At 42.8% G+C, this 15624-nt stretch overlaps 1 protein-coding gene across 10 annotated transcripts in view; it reads left to right on the top strand.

Annotated features, from left to right (window-relative positions):
• The window catches only part of IQSEC1 (IQ motif and Sec7 domain ArfGEF 1), a 578820-nt gene that overhangs the window by 508757 nt on the left and 54439 nt on the right, over positions 1–15624 (top strand). For all 10 annotated transcript variants that reach the window (XM_063940599.1, XM_063940595.1, XM_063940593.1 and 7 more), the window contains 3 exons: positions 1219–1248; positions 5233–5358; positions 9955–10054. In XM_063940599.1, coding sequence (XP_063796669.1) covers positions 1219–1248; positions 5233–5358; positions 9955–10054 — 256 coding nt within the window. The remainder of the gene's footprint in view (positions 1–1218; positions 1249–5232; positions 5359–9954; positions 10055–15624) is intronic.

Here is a 15624-nt window from a genome sequence, read left to right as displayed (position 1 = left end):
ACAAGGAAGGTGGGCTCATCTTGGGCGGCTGCCCGAGGGGTCTCGGCTTTACAACTTTGCCGAGCTGATACTTGGTCAGGGGCACACCCTGACTGAGGAGGACCTGGAGTTCTCTCATTCGGTGCTGCAGAGTCATCCGCACTCTCCCGCCCGTTTGGGAGCTTTGGTATAATCCCCATGGTCCTGACGGAGTCCCCAGCATCCACTTAGGACGTTAGAGAAAATAAGAATTTACTTACCGATAATTCTATTTCTCGTAGTCCGTAGTGGATGCTGGGCGCCCATCCCAAGTGCGGATTGTCTGCAATATTTGTACATAGTTATTGTTACAAAAATCGGGTTATTATTGTTGTGAGCCATCTTTTCAGAGGCTCCGCTGTTATCATGCTGTTAACTGGGTTCAGATCACAGGTTGTACAGTGTGATTGGTGTGGCTGGTATGAGTCTTACCCGGGATTCAAAATCCTTCCTTATTGTGTACGCTCGTCCGGGCACAGTATCCTAACTGAGGCTTGGAGGAGGGTCATAGGGGGAGGAGCCAGTGCACACCACCTGATCCTAAAGCTTTTACTTTTGTGCCCTGTCTCCTGCGGAGCCACTATTCCCCGTGGTCCTGACGGAGTCCCCAGCATCCACTACGGACTACGAGAAATAGAATTATCGGTAAGTAAATTCTTATTTTTTCTGTCCAAGCAATTACATTTTTTTGTAATATTTTTTATTTTAATTAATTGGACAGAATTTGGAACTGTTTAATGTCACATATTGAAGAAGTCTAGTTATAAGGTCTTTTGTCTCCTCCATATTTTTGCCACTTCTGGTAATAATAGTACAGTGATGGGAAGATTACCTCATTCTAAGGCCTCCTACATCTTACACTGCCAGGACATTGGCCAGATTTGGGCTTTTGTGACACAATCCTACAGCCCAGATTTGGGAATAACATGCTCTTGCTCCTCCCACAGATAGTTCGTCATACCAAAGAAATTCACCATTTCCCTCAGAGAATGTTATGAGTCTGGAGTCTTACAATTAGTCCAGCAATACAGTCAAACTTGTTAATTTGTTAATGTGGTGTTAAAAGTTTTGAGATTAAAATGTTAGTGTTTTCTCGTCCAGTCCTTCATGTTTGTTTGCAGCCTGGTTGTGTTGTCACTGCATTTTCTGTATTTATCATGTTTTACTGATAATTAATTTGTGTGTGTCTTTTTACTGTAGATCGGATCCCTACACCATGGACTTGGCTGTGTAGGTATTCGTTTCCTTAACACTTCCTAGCTAATCTTCTATACGACCCAATTAATGTCTCCTGGTTCTGTTCCTGGACCCTCACATGAAAGTGTAGCTTGAATCCAACCCGCAAAGCACAATCAATAATATCATCACTGTTTGGCCAGACACATTGTGGTAGAAAGTTATATAGTTGCAAAGTTCTATTTATAGTTTCAGATGTACAATTGCACAGTGGTTTCTTCTATTTAAATGTATTAATGTGTCAGGTAAACTGCCAAAAGGCACGTTTGGAAGAAACTCTACAGAACCTCATATTTCTGCCAGGGAACATATCATCATTGTTTATCTACTTTTCCATTAAAAAAAATGCAGTAATAATGCATTTTTACATTCAAGATCGTAATGATTTTTCTTTTTATGCTAAGGTTAATCAGTATGTTACAGATATAGAACAACACCTATCTGATGATCAATTATTGTAGCCCAGTGCATTGTTATAGCTGTGCTTTGTAAGCAGCAATCTTGCCATTGCATTATAATATTCAAATGTCTTAAAAAAAATGTTGCTATGTCTACACTTGTAGTATCTTGAAGACATCTCCAAATATAACTTATCCAGCTGTGAACATTTATTACCATAGTACTAAATAGCAGGAAAATTGCTGCAGAGCATGACATAAAATCATGCTTTCCCCATCACATATACGTTACATTCAGTTATACCATACAGCAGGACACAATCAGTGCGCTTCTCTTTTATGCGAGTGGTGTGTTAATGTTGTTTTGACTGTACATCTCTCCCAGTCAGACACTCTGTTTTGTACACATGAGTGTTGTTTCACATATCTATGTGTTTTCTGCTGTGCGACTCCCTCTTGGCATCTCCATTAATGAGCAATAATGCATACAATATACAGTACAGTATGATGTTACATTTGTATTTCTACACATACGTTTAGTTGGCCTGATCTCTGAAACAGCAGTGGGCTGATGTAGAGATTGTGGACGGATGTTGCCGTTACATTTATTTCTCTGTACGCCATGCAGTTGGCATGTATTCAACTCTGCATTAGCCCATAAATCTGTGGCCAGAATAGCCACATACAAGTAGTGCCATTTCAGGCAGATCTAGGATTTTTGGCAGAACAGATCTTAGGGGACCATTAAATGATGGCTGCTGAGCACAGTAAGAATTGCTATAATATAGCTGTATACAGTATATTGATAATTATCTATATAGCATTGCATCAGAACATCTTAATTCACAGTGACAAGTTTACTTTAATGAAGACAAATCAATAAATTAACTTGTTTGCTTAAAATCGCTGTCAGAACAAATAATTCATAGGTCAAATGGCACAGTATTATCAAAGCTTAGTTGACATCAGAGTATAATCTTCCTGCTTTACACAAACAGCCGCATAGCATGTCTGCCTCCATAATTTCTTATAGGAAAAGTAAATTGCACTCATTTAACAGAAATTTTTACCGAAACACCGGAGCTTGGCCCGATAAGTCCATCTTCATATCGCATTGGCAATTGTATGCTATGGGGTATAGGGTCCGAGTTGCTGGAGGTGTGGGGCTTTGGGCGAGAATGCCTATATTTTCTAGGTCGGTTTCGCCTTGTAAATGATTACCACTTTAAAAATACAAGCATTCTCGCCCAAAGTCTTGCAGCTCTTGCAACTGGGTTCCTGTTACATTTACCTGTATATACTGTATCAACGGAGCCTTAGGAACATATTTCCTTTGTATTAGGTAGACAGAGTTAGATCTGGTAGTAGGGTGTTGGTAAAATTTTTAATTTTACTGGTCACTCCACGCTGGGATGTTTTATTAAAGCCACTGCAATGGCAAGACGTTTTTCATAAAAAAAAAACTCTGTAAAGTTACACCTTATTACTGCAATATGCGGCCAAAATGTACTTTTCACCATAATAGGAAGTGTCTTAAATAGACTAAAATGTAGTATTCAGAAGCTTTATTATTATTAGACTTTATTTATATGGCGCCACATGGGATCCACAGCGCCCAATTACAGAGTAAACAAATAAGAAAAACATGAAGACAGTGACTTACAATTCAATACAATATAGGACAAGTACAGGGTATATAAACATAGCTGCATCAGTAAGCAGCACTGAAATAAGTATCAGGGTGGCAGAAAACTGAGGTATTTGGTGCCATCAAAGGGAGTATTGAAAAGAAGATAGGTTAAGTAAGAGACATAAAGGCACATGAGGGAAGAGGGCCCTGATCGTGAAAGCTTACATTCTAAAGGGGAGGGGCACACAGGGTCGGGGTGACATAGATGACTTCAGCTGTTTTTTTTAAATGCTAAGATGTATTATAACAGCTTTTTTATTGTAACAACCTTATGATGTAGATAGAGAACATTTGCTGTTTGAGGTTCATTATTCACCTTGTAAAACAGGTGAAATCTATAAACTGAACTTGCTCTAGGCTGATTCTTCCATGTGCATGCATGCTGGCTCTAGAGCCAACTTGTCTATGGCCCTCATTCCGAGTTGTTCGCTCGCTAGCTGCTTTTAGCAGCATTGCACACGCTAAGCCGCCGCCTACTGGGAGTGAATCTTAGCTTAGCAGAATTGCGAACGAAAGATTCTCAAAATTGCGAATAGAAATTTCTTAGCAGTTTCTGAGTAGCTCGACACTTACTCTGCCACTGCGATCAGTTCAGTCAGTTTCGTTCCTGGTTTGACGTCACAAACACACCCAGCGTTCACCCAGACACTCCCCCGTTTCTCCAGCCACTCCCGCGTTTTTCCCAGAAATGGCAGCGTTTTTTCACACACACCCATAAAACGTCCAGTTTCCCCCCAGAAACACCCACTTCCTGTCAATCACACTCCGATCACCAGAACGAAGAAAAATCCTTGTAATGCCGTGAGTAAAATACCTAACTGTTGAGTAAAATAACTAAGCGCATGCGCTCTGCGAACATTGCGCATGCGCAGTAAGCGACTAATCGCAATATAGAGAAAATCGGCAACGAACGAACAACTCGGAATGAGGGCCTATGTTCGAACTGGCTCAAATATGCTTGAACCTGTTCACCTTGTTCAGATTTAATGCAATTAAAAATAATCAATCTAAAGTTAAAAAGTTTTTGTCAAATTTCGAATCTATTGATATGATTTGGCATGATGATTCGAGAAACATTTTGATCATATCGATCACATATTTTTATATTGGCTTGCTTTATGGATTAGTGTGTATTTTCATATACTGTAAGATTTTAGATTTAAAAATGGGTATATGTGGAAATGAAGACGATAATGATTTTGGATACAGTAATAGTCTTTGAAGAAACTTGGGGGGTATATTTACTAATCAGCTGCTTGTAAAAGTCACCTATCTTTGGTATTTTTGACCGATAGATTTAAAATGGCAATAAAAATAAATGCTAAGAATGCCTGATTTAGTATTTATTCTTTTACCATTTTAAATCTATCAGTCAAAGCTGTTGAAGATTGGTGTCTTTGACAACCCACTGGTTAGTTAATACAGATGCCTCCTCATTCATCTAGTCTCAATACGCTATACAGCATTGTAGCACTTCGTATACAGATTCAGAGACTCAGTCGCACACCGATGTACAAGTGTTGCATATAAAATGAATCAGCACAGTCTCCTGCATTGCATCTAAGACACATTTTCAGCAAAAAGAAGCAAAAAAGACTCCGGATGCTAGCAGAGTCTCACAGCGACCTGGCACACCAAGGAGGGCTGTTTGTCCCAACTGCAACAATGCTGTATGAGGACACATCTGTATATCCTTGGTCTTCAACTAAACCAAGATCTTTGTCAACTGAGGGAGCATCATGGATGATGTAGTTAAATAACTTGCTGGTGATTGCCTGTTCCCGATAAAGTGATTTGTGAGACAATCTACATGGACCATATATAACCCATATATACTTCCTCTCATATTTTCACAGTTTGATGTTCATCATACATTGTGTCTTCCTATAGGTCCTGTCATTACCACACCGAAGACTGGTCTGTTACTGTCGTCTTTTTGAAGTTCCTGATCCAAACAAACCCCAGAAACTCGGTTTACATCAGAGAGAAATCTTCCTGTTTAACGACCTGCTAGTGGTATGTATTGGATTGAAAGGAGAGGAAATGTCAGTTCAGGCATAATTTAGTTAGGGTATTTTATTATTAATATTGTTTGCCAGAAGGGTTCAGGAAAAGAGAAGCATTCTCGCTTGTTTATGATGGAAAGGAACGGCAAAGAAACCATGTGACACATTATTTTTACCGCTCAGAGCATTCTTCTACTGCTAAAAGTTTTATCACCATAAATTTGGTGCTTTCATCCCTCTCCTGAAAATAGATTTAGAGATCAAAGAGATGCCTTCAACTTAATCTATACTTTTATGAAAGACTCATGCTGCCGGCATTGCAGATACAGCTTTATAAAATTGCAGATTAATATAGAAAAGATGAGACTATTTGTTATTTTTGTTGTACAATCAAACTAAACTGTGTGTAATAGGAGCGGCCCAGCTTCAGACACGGACCATTGCTTGGGGTCCTTTTTTGTTCTAATAATGTTGATGTTTAATTGATCCTGTTACTTGTACTAATTATCAGTGTGTTTATAAAGGTGTGTACACATGGTGAGATTCGGGTTAAACCCCGATTCTCACTTTGCGATAGGGGCTAGGTTGGTATCGCAAGCATAGATGACTGTGCTTGTGATATTTGTTATGTGCGATTTTGGCTAAGTGTGAATTTTGACTATATTTTGTACGAGATAGTCAAAATTGACTTGTTTGCACAGTCTATCTAGGCTTGCAATACCGAACTCGCAGGACCGCGCATCTGTATCGCATCGGGATCACAAGGTGACTTTCACCTTGCGATCTGCACTAACTTTCCTTAAGATTTTGACTATATAGTCAAAATCGTAAGAAAAAAATCTTACCGTGTGTACACACCTTAAGATATCACCTCTGTAATATTTAGCTATGGGTAACATGTTTCAGCTGCTTTCGATAAAGGTAATAGCAGCTTTTAGTTACTATTTGTCATCTCCTGCTTGTCATTTGTGTCCAGTCTTAAACTGGTTCATAATAATAAAGCAACAGCAACACATAGTGTATAAGGTGGAGGTATTGCTCTTGTACGAGGGAATGATCTGCCCACTAGTTTGATCATGTCAATGACGGTGGGGCATTATGTAGCAGGGACATTGCCACATTTAGCGATGGACATCAAAAGGGCAGTATCGAATGGTTCCTGGGTTTCCGCCATCGCATAAATTCTATCAATGGCATATAACATATAGCGCCTAAATCATTCGATGACTAGAACCATCAGTGGTTGCTCACACTCAGAAGAGAAAAGTGGTAGGGAGTGTAGGCTAATTGCTAACAATAGCTTAGTTGAGCCTGCAAGTTGCTGGCAGACCATTGCATCCTCATAGGATCTTTAATAGTCAATGATGAAGACCATTGCAATTCCGCCACTGAGTGAAATTTCCATCTCCATCAGACAAAAACCATTGATGGTTTGTAAACATCAACCATCGATGGCCATCCCTTGTCACATTGTAGTGGAGGGAGTGCAGGCAAACAGAGGCTGAGAATTACAGTATATAGAAAAAGCCTCTGAGAATTACAGTAGAGCTTGTGGTTGAGCCTCCAAACAACGTAGGGGTATATGCATTTGTTGGAATGGATCCGACAAGGCCTATTCAATGCGTCCAAATCCGACTGTCGGATTTGGCCGTTCACGGTGTCCTGTCCGTGCTGCTGCTGTCATCAGACAGCAGTCAGCCGTCCCTGTGTGTGAGATCACAGGGATGGGCTGGAGGGAGCCTCAGATCCCCGCAAGCCACACAGCCACACTGTGCTGCCGGGAGAGAGAGGAGCCTGGGTGGGAGGACGCCGGTCAGGTTCCTGCCTGCGCCCTGCCGCCCCGCTCCCCCGTCTCCTCACCTCAATCCGACTTTATTTCAAGTCGGATTAAGCTTGTCGGAAACAGGGCCAAAACCTGTCGGATTTGGCCCCAAATCCAACAGAAGCACGCGGATCGGCTATTCCGCCGATCCACGTGCTTTCCGACAAGTCGTAATTCCTAACTTTTCAGAAAATTCTGGGGTCTATTGAATAGGTCGGACCCCCTTTCCGACCTAAAAAAGTCAAAAACTGTTGTCTTTCCGACAGATGGCAGCTGAATATACCCCATAGTATAGTAATTGTGGTGTCAAACATACCTTGGTATGAAACCAAACCCATGCATCCAACTTGTTTAGCTGTTTCATTGATGAAATCTCATCTCTTCTGTTGCTTCTTAATGCCAATTACATTTTACACAAATGTAATGAAGGAAACATATTAGCAGATAATTTGATTAAGACAAAGTAAATAAATGCGAAATTATTTAGCAATAACGTAAGTGGTCTGCACATGAGATGGGATGCAGTCATGATCCCAACAGTCATAAGACCGACAGCAGAATCCTGACGGGCAGAATCCCCACAGATCCTGCCAGTAAGTACTGGGGTAGGTTAGGGTTATGCAGTAGGTGGAGGGTGAGGATTAAGCTGCGGGATGGGGGAGGTTAAGATTTGGTGCTGTTAGGGTTATACTACAGAGAGGACAATTAAGGTTAGGCTGAGGGAGATGGATGTTAGGCTGAAGGAGGGGTGAATTAAGGTTAGGGATAGGGGCAGGGTTATATTACTGTACTTACCTGAGTCCATTAGGATCCTGTCCATCGGGATCCCGAATGCTGGGATTTCATACCCTACCCCATGAGATTTACTTGTCACTTTGATGATTTGCCATTTTTATCTATAAAGTTTTTTTAAGTTGGCTTCCTTTGTGTGTCTGTGAAGACTTTTAGGTATAAGAGATTTTACAACAAGTAATGTTAGAACAATTAAATAATCTGGGTGTTTAAGGCAATATCAGAATGTCCAGTTGTCATTAAGTTGAATATTAAGGAGTATATTCAATTAGGGTCGAAAACTGCCGTCTGTCGAAAAGACGTCAGTTTTCTACTTTTTAAGGTCGAATAGTGATTCGACCTATTCAGTCCCTGCAGTTTTTATTCAACAAGTCGTGGAATTTGACTTTATCGAATAGTACGTGAATCGGCGGTATAGCTGCCAATTCACGTACTTTTGAGTGAAACGGGGCCAAATTCGACAGGATTTGGCCCTGTTTCCGACCATCTCAGTCCGACATAAAAAAATGTCGGACTGAGATGTGGGACCCAGAGGAGGAGAGGGGGGGGGGGAGCCACAGGGAGACGGGGAACAGCCGCGGGCATACAGGGGAGAGAAGCGCTACAGCACAGCGCTGCAGCAGGATGTCTCACAGCTGCGCCGCTCACGCTCTTGCGGCAGCGTCCACCCGGCTCCAGCAAGTGAGGTCACGCTTGCTGGAGCCGGATGGACACTGCCGTGAGGTCTGGCGGCTGTGTGACATCCTCCTGCAGCGCTGCTGTAGCGCTGATCCCTGCCGTCTGCCCTCGGCTGTCCCCGCTGGTCTACCCGCGGCTCCCCCCCTCTCCTCCTCTGGGTCCCTCATCTCAATTCGACTTTTTAAAAGTCGAATTGAGATGAGATTGAATAGGGGTTGTCGGATCCATTCCGACAAATGCATGTCGGAATGGATCCGACCCTAATTGAATATACCCCTAAGAATCTGGAGTTGCCTATCCCTGGACTAAAGACTTTCCAAGCAATAACATACTTGTAAGTTATAGTAATTGATACTGAAGAAGCAGTGTATCCTTTCAGATTGTAATCAAGTCATGGACTTTGCTGAATTTATAAGCTACAGTATGGTAAAGGATGGTCGGTTTGTGTCCAGTCTTAAACTGGTTAATAATTATAAGGCAGCATCAGCACATAGTGTAATGGTTAGCAGCACTAACGTCATGGGTTTGATTTCCACCATGGCCCTAACTGTGTAGAGTTTATATATTCTCTCCATGTGCTTGCGCCTTGCGTGTATTTCCTCTGGGTACTCCGGTTTCCTCCCACAATCCAAAAATATACTGGTATGTTAATTGGCTCTCGACAGAATGTACATGTGTTTAGGGCAAACAAGATGGGCCAAGTGGTTCTTCTACAGTCAAATTCTGTGTTTCTAATCTCTCCAGTGTACAGTAGTTCTATGGCAGGGCTGGCCAAACCAGTCATCGAGATCTATCAACAGTTCCAGACCACCTAGCTAGTGCACAGGTCTAGTCATTACTAATTAAGATATGTTGCATTCATTCCTAACTGACTATTCTAGAGATCTCCAGGAGGCCTGGAAAACATGAACTGTTGGTAGATCTCGAGGACCGGTTTGGCCAGCCCTGTTCTATGGTATATGTGATAGGTCACATCATTATCATTATCTGAGAATTAGAAAATCCTTCTGGCTAGATATTCCGACCACCAGCGTGCATGCCCTCTGGCTATAGTACATGCCAGGCTGATAGCATGAACCTACTGTATAATGTCACAACATATTTCATTGTATTTGAGTATAGTGCTCACTAATACTGATAAAAGTTATTGATATGCACAGTATGTCTGGAGTTGATATCAGTCTGAAATCATCTGTAGTCCAATCTTGAAATCTTGAAAGTAAAATTTAAATGAAAACAGTACTGTATTATATTATAATAAACACAATGTTTTCTCATATAGCACTAAGTGTATGATTGTTTTTAACATTCTAGGTTACAAAAATCTTCCAGAAGAAGAAAAATTCTGTAACCTACAGCTTTAGACAGTCGTTTTCCCTCTATGGAATGCAAGTTATCCTGTTTGAAAACCAGTGTAAGTGTTACATTGACTCCTGTGGGTTGTTAGCGGGCATAATAAATTTTTGGAGCTACTGCATCTGACTATGATGCTAATGTTATTCTGTATTACATGGTTTCTGATCACAAGCGCGATATCCCAGTGTGCAGTATAATCTGAATGAATGCATATAAAGCCAAGCTAGTGATTATTTCAGTATTCAGTCCATTTGCATTTGAAAGGAAATAACAAATAATGTTGCCGTTTGTATAACTAAAAAAGTAAATAAATGTAATAAGAGTTGATAAAGGGCTCTCTTGACATATGCATGCTAATACCATAGGGAGGTGCTTTGGGAGGCAGAGGGGATTATTACACAGATTTTTTTTCTCTATGTATCTCAACTATCAGGCTTTTAGTGGAACAGTCCCAATTCATATACCTCGAGTGGGGTTGGTTAAGATGAAAGTGAATGGAGATTAGGAACAAAGTAACCACTTCCTGGCGAATCAGGGGCAGGGCTTATTTTGTCTTGATGTTGCATATCTAAAGGGTGTCTTAGTGCCTAGTGCAGTGGTTTCCAAACTTTTTTGAATCACGGCGCCCTAGAATATCAGAATCTTTTTCACGGCACCCCTAGGCCAAAAATTTCTTATTGAGAAATTTAGAAAGAAATATTACATTAAGTAGATCGCGTTTATATGTCATCCTTAGGGTCAGTTGTGTGGTGAGGGACAAGATTTGCTTCTGTTTGGCCAGATATTTTATGACTGGCAGCCACCAGCACTGGTTTTGCCTATTATATTGACCATGAATAATTTTAATTGGTCCTGGACCACCAACCCAGGGCACCACTCAGTGGCGTAACTACTGCCCCCGCAGCCCTCGCGGTGGCTTGGGGGCGAGGGGCTGCAGCAGGGGCGCCGCCACTGATTTAGCGCAGATTGACATGCGGACGAGCGTCCGCATGTCAATCTGTTCTCAGTAACCCTCCCTGCTGTAAGGAGGGACACGGAGGGCACAGCGCGCGCCTCTCCTGTGTCCCTTCTGCGTCTCCGGCGGGTCTAATAAAGGAAGTGCCGTTCGTGAGCTCCGATTGGCTCACGAACCGGCACTTCCTTTAACAGACCCGCCGGAGACCCAGGAGGGACACAGGAGAGGCGCGCGCTGTGCCCTCCGTGTCCCTCCAACACAAAACAGAGGGAAAGAGAGCGGGGGAGCGGGGGCACGCACTGGGGGAGCATATGTGCACTGAGGGGGCATATATGGCACTGGGGGGTGTATGTGTACCTGGCACATGGGGGGGGCTATATTTGGCAGTGGGGGCACGTGAGTACCTGGCACTGTGGGGGAATATCTGGCACTGGGGGCATATGAGGCACTGGGGGGGTATATGTGTACCTGGCACATGTGGGGGGCTATATTTGGCACTGGGAGCATGTGAGTACCTGGCACTGTGGGGGAATATCTGGCACTGGGCGGGGGGGGGGGGGTATATGTGTACCTGGCACATGGGGGGGGCTATATTTGGCACTGGGGGCATGTGAGTACCTGGCACCGTGGGGGAATATCTGGCACTGGGGTCATGTGTGGCACTGGGAGCACAGCCCTAGCAACAAGCACTACCCCCTAGCAACGAGCATGACACCCAGTGCATGAAACCCCTGGCAACGTGCATGGAACCAAGAGCATGAAACCCCTGGCAACGAGCAGGTAATTTAAAAGTAATTAGAAGCCTTACTGTAGGACTTAATGTGTAATGGGCATTACGGTGTGTGGCATAATGTATCACGGACATTGCGGTGTGTGTCATAATGTGTTACAGGCATTACGGTGTGTGGCATACTATATCACGGGCATTGTGGTATGTGGTATAATGTCTCAGGGGCATTGCAGTGTGGCATAATGTATAACGGGCATTGCGGTGTGTGGCATAGGGTATAACAGGCATTGCGGTATGTGTCACAGGCATTACGGTGTATGGTATACTATATCACGGGCATTGTGATATGTGGTATAATGTCTCAGGGTCATTGCAGTGTGTGGCATAATGTATCACGGACAGTGTGGAGTGTGTCATAATGTGTCAGGCATTACGGTGTGTTGTATACTATATCACGGGCATTGTGGTATGTGGTATAATGTCTCAGGGTCATTGCAGTGTGGCATAATGTATAACGGGCATTGCGGTGTGTGGCATAGGGTATAACGGGCATTGCGGTATTTGTCAGGCATTACGGTGTGTTGTATACTATATCACGGGCATTGTGGTATGTGGTATAATGTCTCAGGGTCATTGCAGTGTGTGTCATAATGTGTCACAGGCATTGTATGTGCTATAATGTATCAGGGGCATTGCAGTGTATAGCATAATGTATAACGGGCATTGCGATTCCTGTCATAATGTGTCGGGGGCATTACGGTGTGTGGCATAATGTGTCGGGGGCATTATTGTGTGTGGCATAATGTCTAAGGGCCATTGCAGTATGTGGCATAATGTATACTGGGCATTACTATAAGGAGGAAAAATGACAAATAATGTAAGGGGCATGAATCAGGATTATTTTTCTTTACTGTGGTGGCTAATGTCTGGGCGTGCAGGTTGCAAAACTGGGGTATAAGGTAGTCTTTTCCTGCAATGCCACGCCCCTTTATGCAAAGCCACGCCCATTTCAACGAAGCCACACCCTTTTTTGCGGCGCACGCATGTTTGTCCCTTTCCTAGTGCCAATTATAGGGGATGGGGGGAAGGGGGGCGCCGAAGAATTTTTTGGCTTGGGGGGAGAAAAATTTCTAGTTACGCCACTGGCACCACTGCAAGTGTCGAGGCACCCCAGGGAGCCACGGCACACAATTTGGGAACCTCTGGCCTAGTGCATTATGTATATTTACTAAAAAAGTAATCATTATCTACACTCCTTTCTCTCAGGACACCTCATGGACAGTAGCTAATTTACTAAGCAAAAGCATTGGTGTGTCTGTGTTTTCCGGGAGTGTTTTACAACCTGATTATTTACTAATGTCAAAAACCCTGCAAAACGACACTTTAGAACCAAAAATATCAATACAAGTATAATAAACGCTAGACTTACTAAGCACAAGGCTTTCAAACTAATATAGTACCTTGAAACCGAGCAGTCTTAGTGATAAGTGGGGACCACCACAGTATTGGAACCAGCCTAGGCTGATAAGTGAAAAATACAGGAGGATAAAGAGTGCGAGTCTTCTAAACTCTCTGTTGCCAGCACTAGACTTTATCCATTATTGGGCCTGTTGCCACTATAGCTGAGTAAACATAAAGTTTGGAGTCCCCCTGCCCTAGAGCCAAGCACCAAAGATGGTCATCAATGCAGACCCCCACCTTAGAAAACAATGGCCTTGTGCTGATAGCATTTGGGCTTGTCCCAACAAGGCCTTCTCGTGACCAATTTTAATGGCTACAAGGGCACGACGACTGTTGGAAAACTACAAGTGCTATCATGTCAGGATCTGCTGGGACCTGGAGTGCACCTGTAAAAAAAATTATTAAAAAAGGGCAGGACATAGTGAATATTGTAACAATATATTAAATTAGCATCCTTCCACATTCCTTTCTTTTACCATTTATGACTTTCAAAAATCCATTGGGAGGGTCCCCTTTTGTCCAAGTAGCATCAACATCCTGGTTTAACACAATTATCGCTGACCCTATCCAGGGCCGAATTAAAGGAGGAGCGACAGGGGTGATTGTCCCAGGGCATCCACACATTAGGGCCCCCCCACAAACTGTCCCTCGAATCGGTCACTGGCACTGTTAAAATTCTCCCATGTATTCGGCTGATGAGGGCTACTCGCAGTTCACAGTCAGCCTCGGGGGAAGTCAAATCCCACGCAGAGCCGGCCCTAACCAATATGATGCCCTAGGCAAGATTTTGGCTGGTGCCCCCTAGCACCACCGCTAGTTCCACCTCTGACCCTGCACCCCTTTCCCAGCACCATCACCCTCCACCCATAGCAGTCCTTTTTTTTTTTCCTACACACTGTAATTTAAATAAGAACAGTGTGCACATTCGGCGCACAGACCAAAAAGGGCTGTGTTTTTGCTTGCAAGGGGCATGGCCACACAATAATACCCCCAATTCAAATTATGCCTCACAGTAGTGCAACTTTATTCACAATTTATCATGCGATAGTGTCCCTTATTCACATTACATCCACTTTACCTTATATACATTACTCCTCACAGTAGTGCCTCTCATTCACATAACATCATACTGAATTGCTCCTTATTCACATTACACCACACCATATTGCTCTTTATTCTCATTACACCACACCATATTGCTCTTTATTCACATTAGACCACACAGTGTGCCCTTTCTTTACATTACGCCACACAGTAGAGCACCTTATACACATAATGCCACACATAGGTAATGCATTTATACACATAATACCACACAGTAATGCCCCTTACACATATGACACACATTATTAATGTCCTTATAAACATAATGCACCTTACACATTTTGCCAACCCTTTTTAATGCCCTTATACACATAATTTCCCTTACACATATGCCGCACATTAGTGCCCTTATACACGTAATGACACACATAGTGCCCCTTACATATATGTTACACATTATTAATGTCCTTATACACATACTGACACATATAGTTCCTGGCATGAGTCAACTGGCAGCTCTGCTAACGTCAGGTGCCTACTTTTTATGAAAATGCATCTTATTTGCATTGCTATGTCGCTAGGATGCACAAGCAGCTTCTGATGATTAAAATGATATGCGGCATGCCTATATACTGCGTAAGACTGTGGCTGTATCTGCATACGACATTCTACACACAGAATATAGTCATGCCGCATATCATTTTATTCAGCACAAGCTGCTTGTGCCCCTAGGCATACCAGATGCCCTAGGCAATTGCCTAGTTTGCCTATGCCTAGGGCCGGCTCTGATCCCACGAGACATACATTGCCACAGATCAGCCCCCAGCCGCTGGGAATTGATGCTGAAGTGACGGAGATGATTGAGTGACTCACAGCTCCGACCTCAGTGGTGCTGGCAGACAGGTGGTGGCTGGCGGCTTTATCTTGGTCGGCTTCTCTGGACCTCCCTACAGGGGGTAGTGCAGTGCTACTGGACCAGGCAGGCAGCGCACATACAATTAGAATAATGTATTTTTTAGCTAGTAGTTGCCTCTCTAGCTAGTAATATAAAAATAATTTTCATTTATATATATATATATATATATATATAGTACAATGTGGAAGTGATAGCACTCTCCAGACTTGAAATCAACTTTCAAAAAATATATATTTACTGAGAAATATCAAACAGTTCCAGATGTACACAGTACTTTGCTCACCAACGTTTCGGTCCCCATCCAGGACCTTTTTCAAGGTTACACAGCAATCCAGCAGTAGCCAAAAGTGTATATGATGTATGGAAATGGAAAAAGTGCACTTTTTGTGATTTATACTGCATTTTTTATTGCAATATGCAGTAATAAATACTATATACTTTTTTCACTGAATTGGATGCTGCTGGCTATTTTTTTACCTGCATTGAACCTTTATGAGCCTTGCACTCCATAAATTGGACTGT

Source organism: Pseudophryne corroboree, chromosome 9, assembly GCF_028390025.1.
Source record: "Pseudophryne corroboree isolate aPseCor3 chromosome 9, aPseCor3.hap2, whole genome shotgun sequence".
Classification (NCBI taxonomy): domain Eukaryota; kingdom Metazoa; phylum Chordata; class Amphibia; order Anura; family Myobatrachidae; genus Pseudophryne; species Pseudophryne corroboree.
The sequence above is the reverse complement of the archived record's forward strand: the minus strand, read 5'-3'. Positions and strand labels throughout refer to the sequence as shown.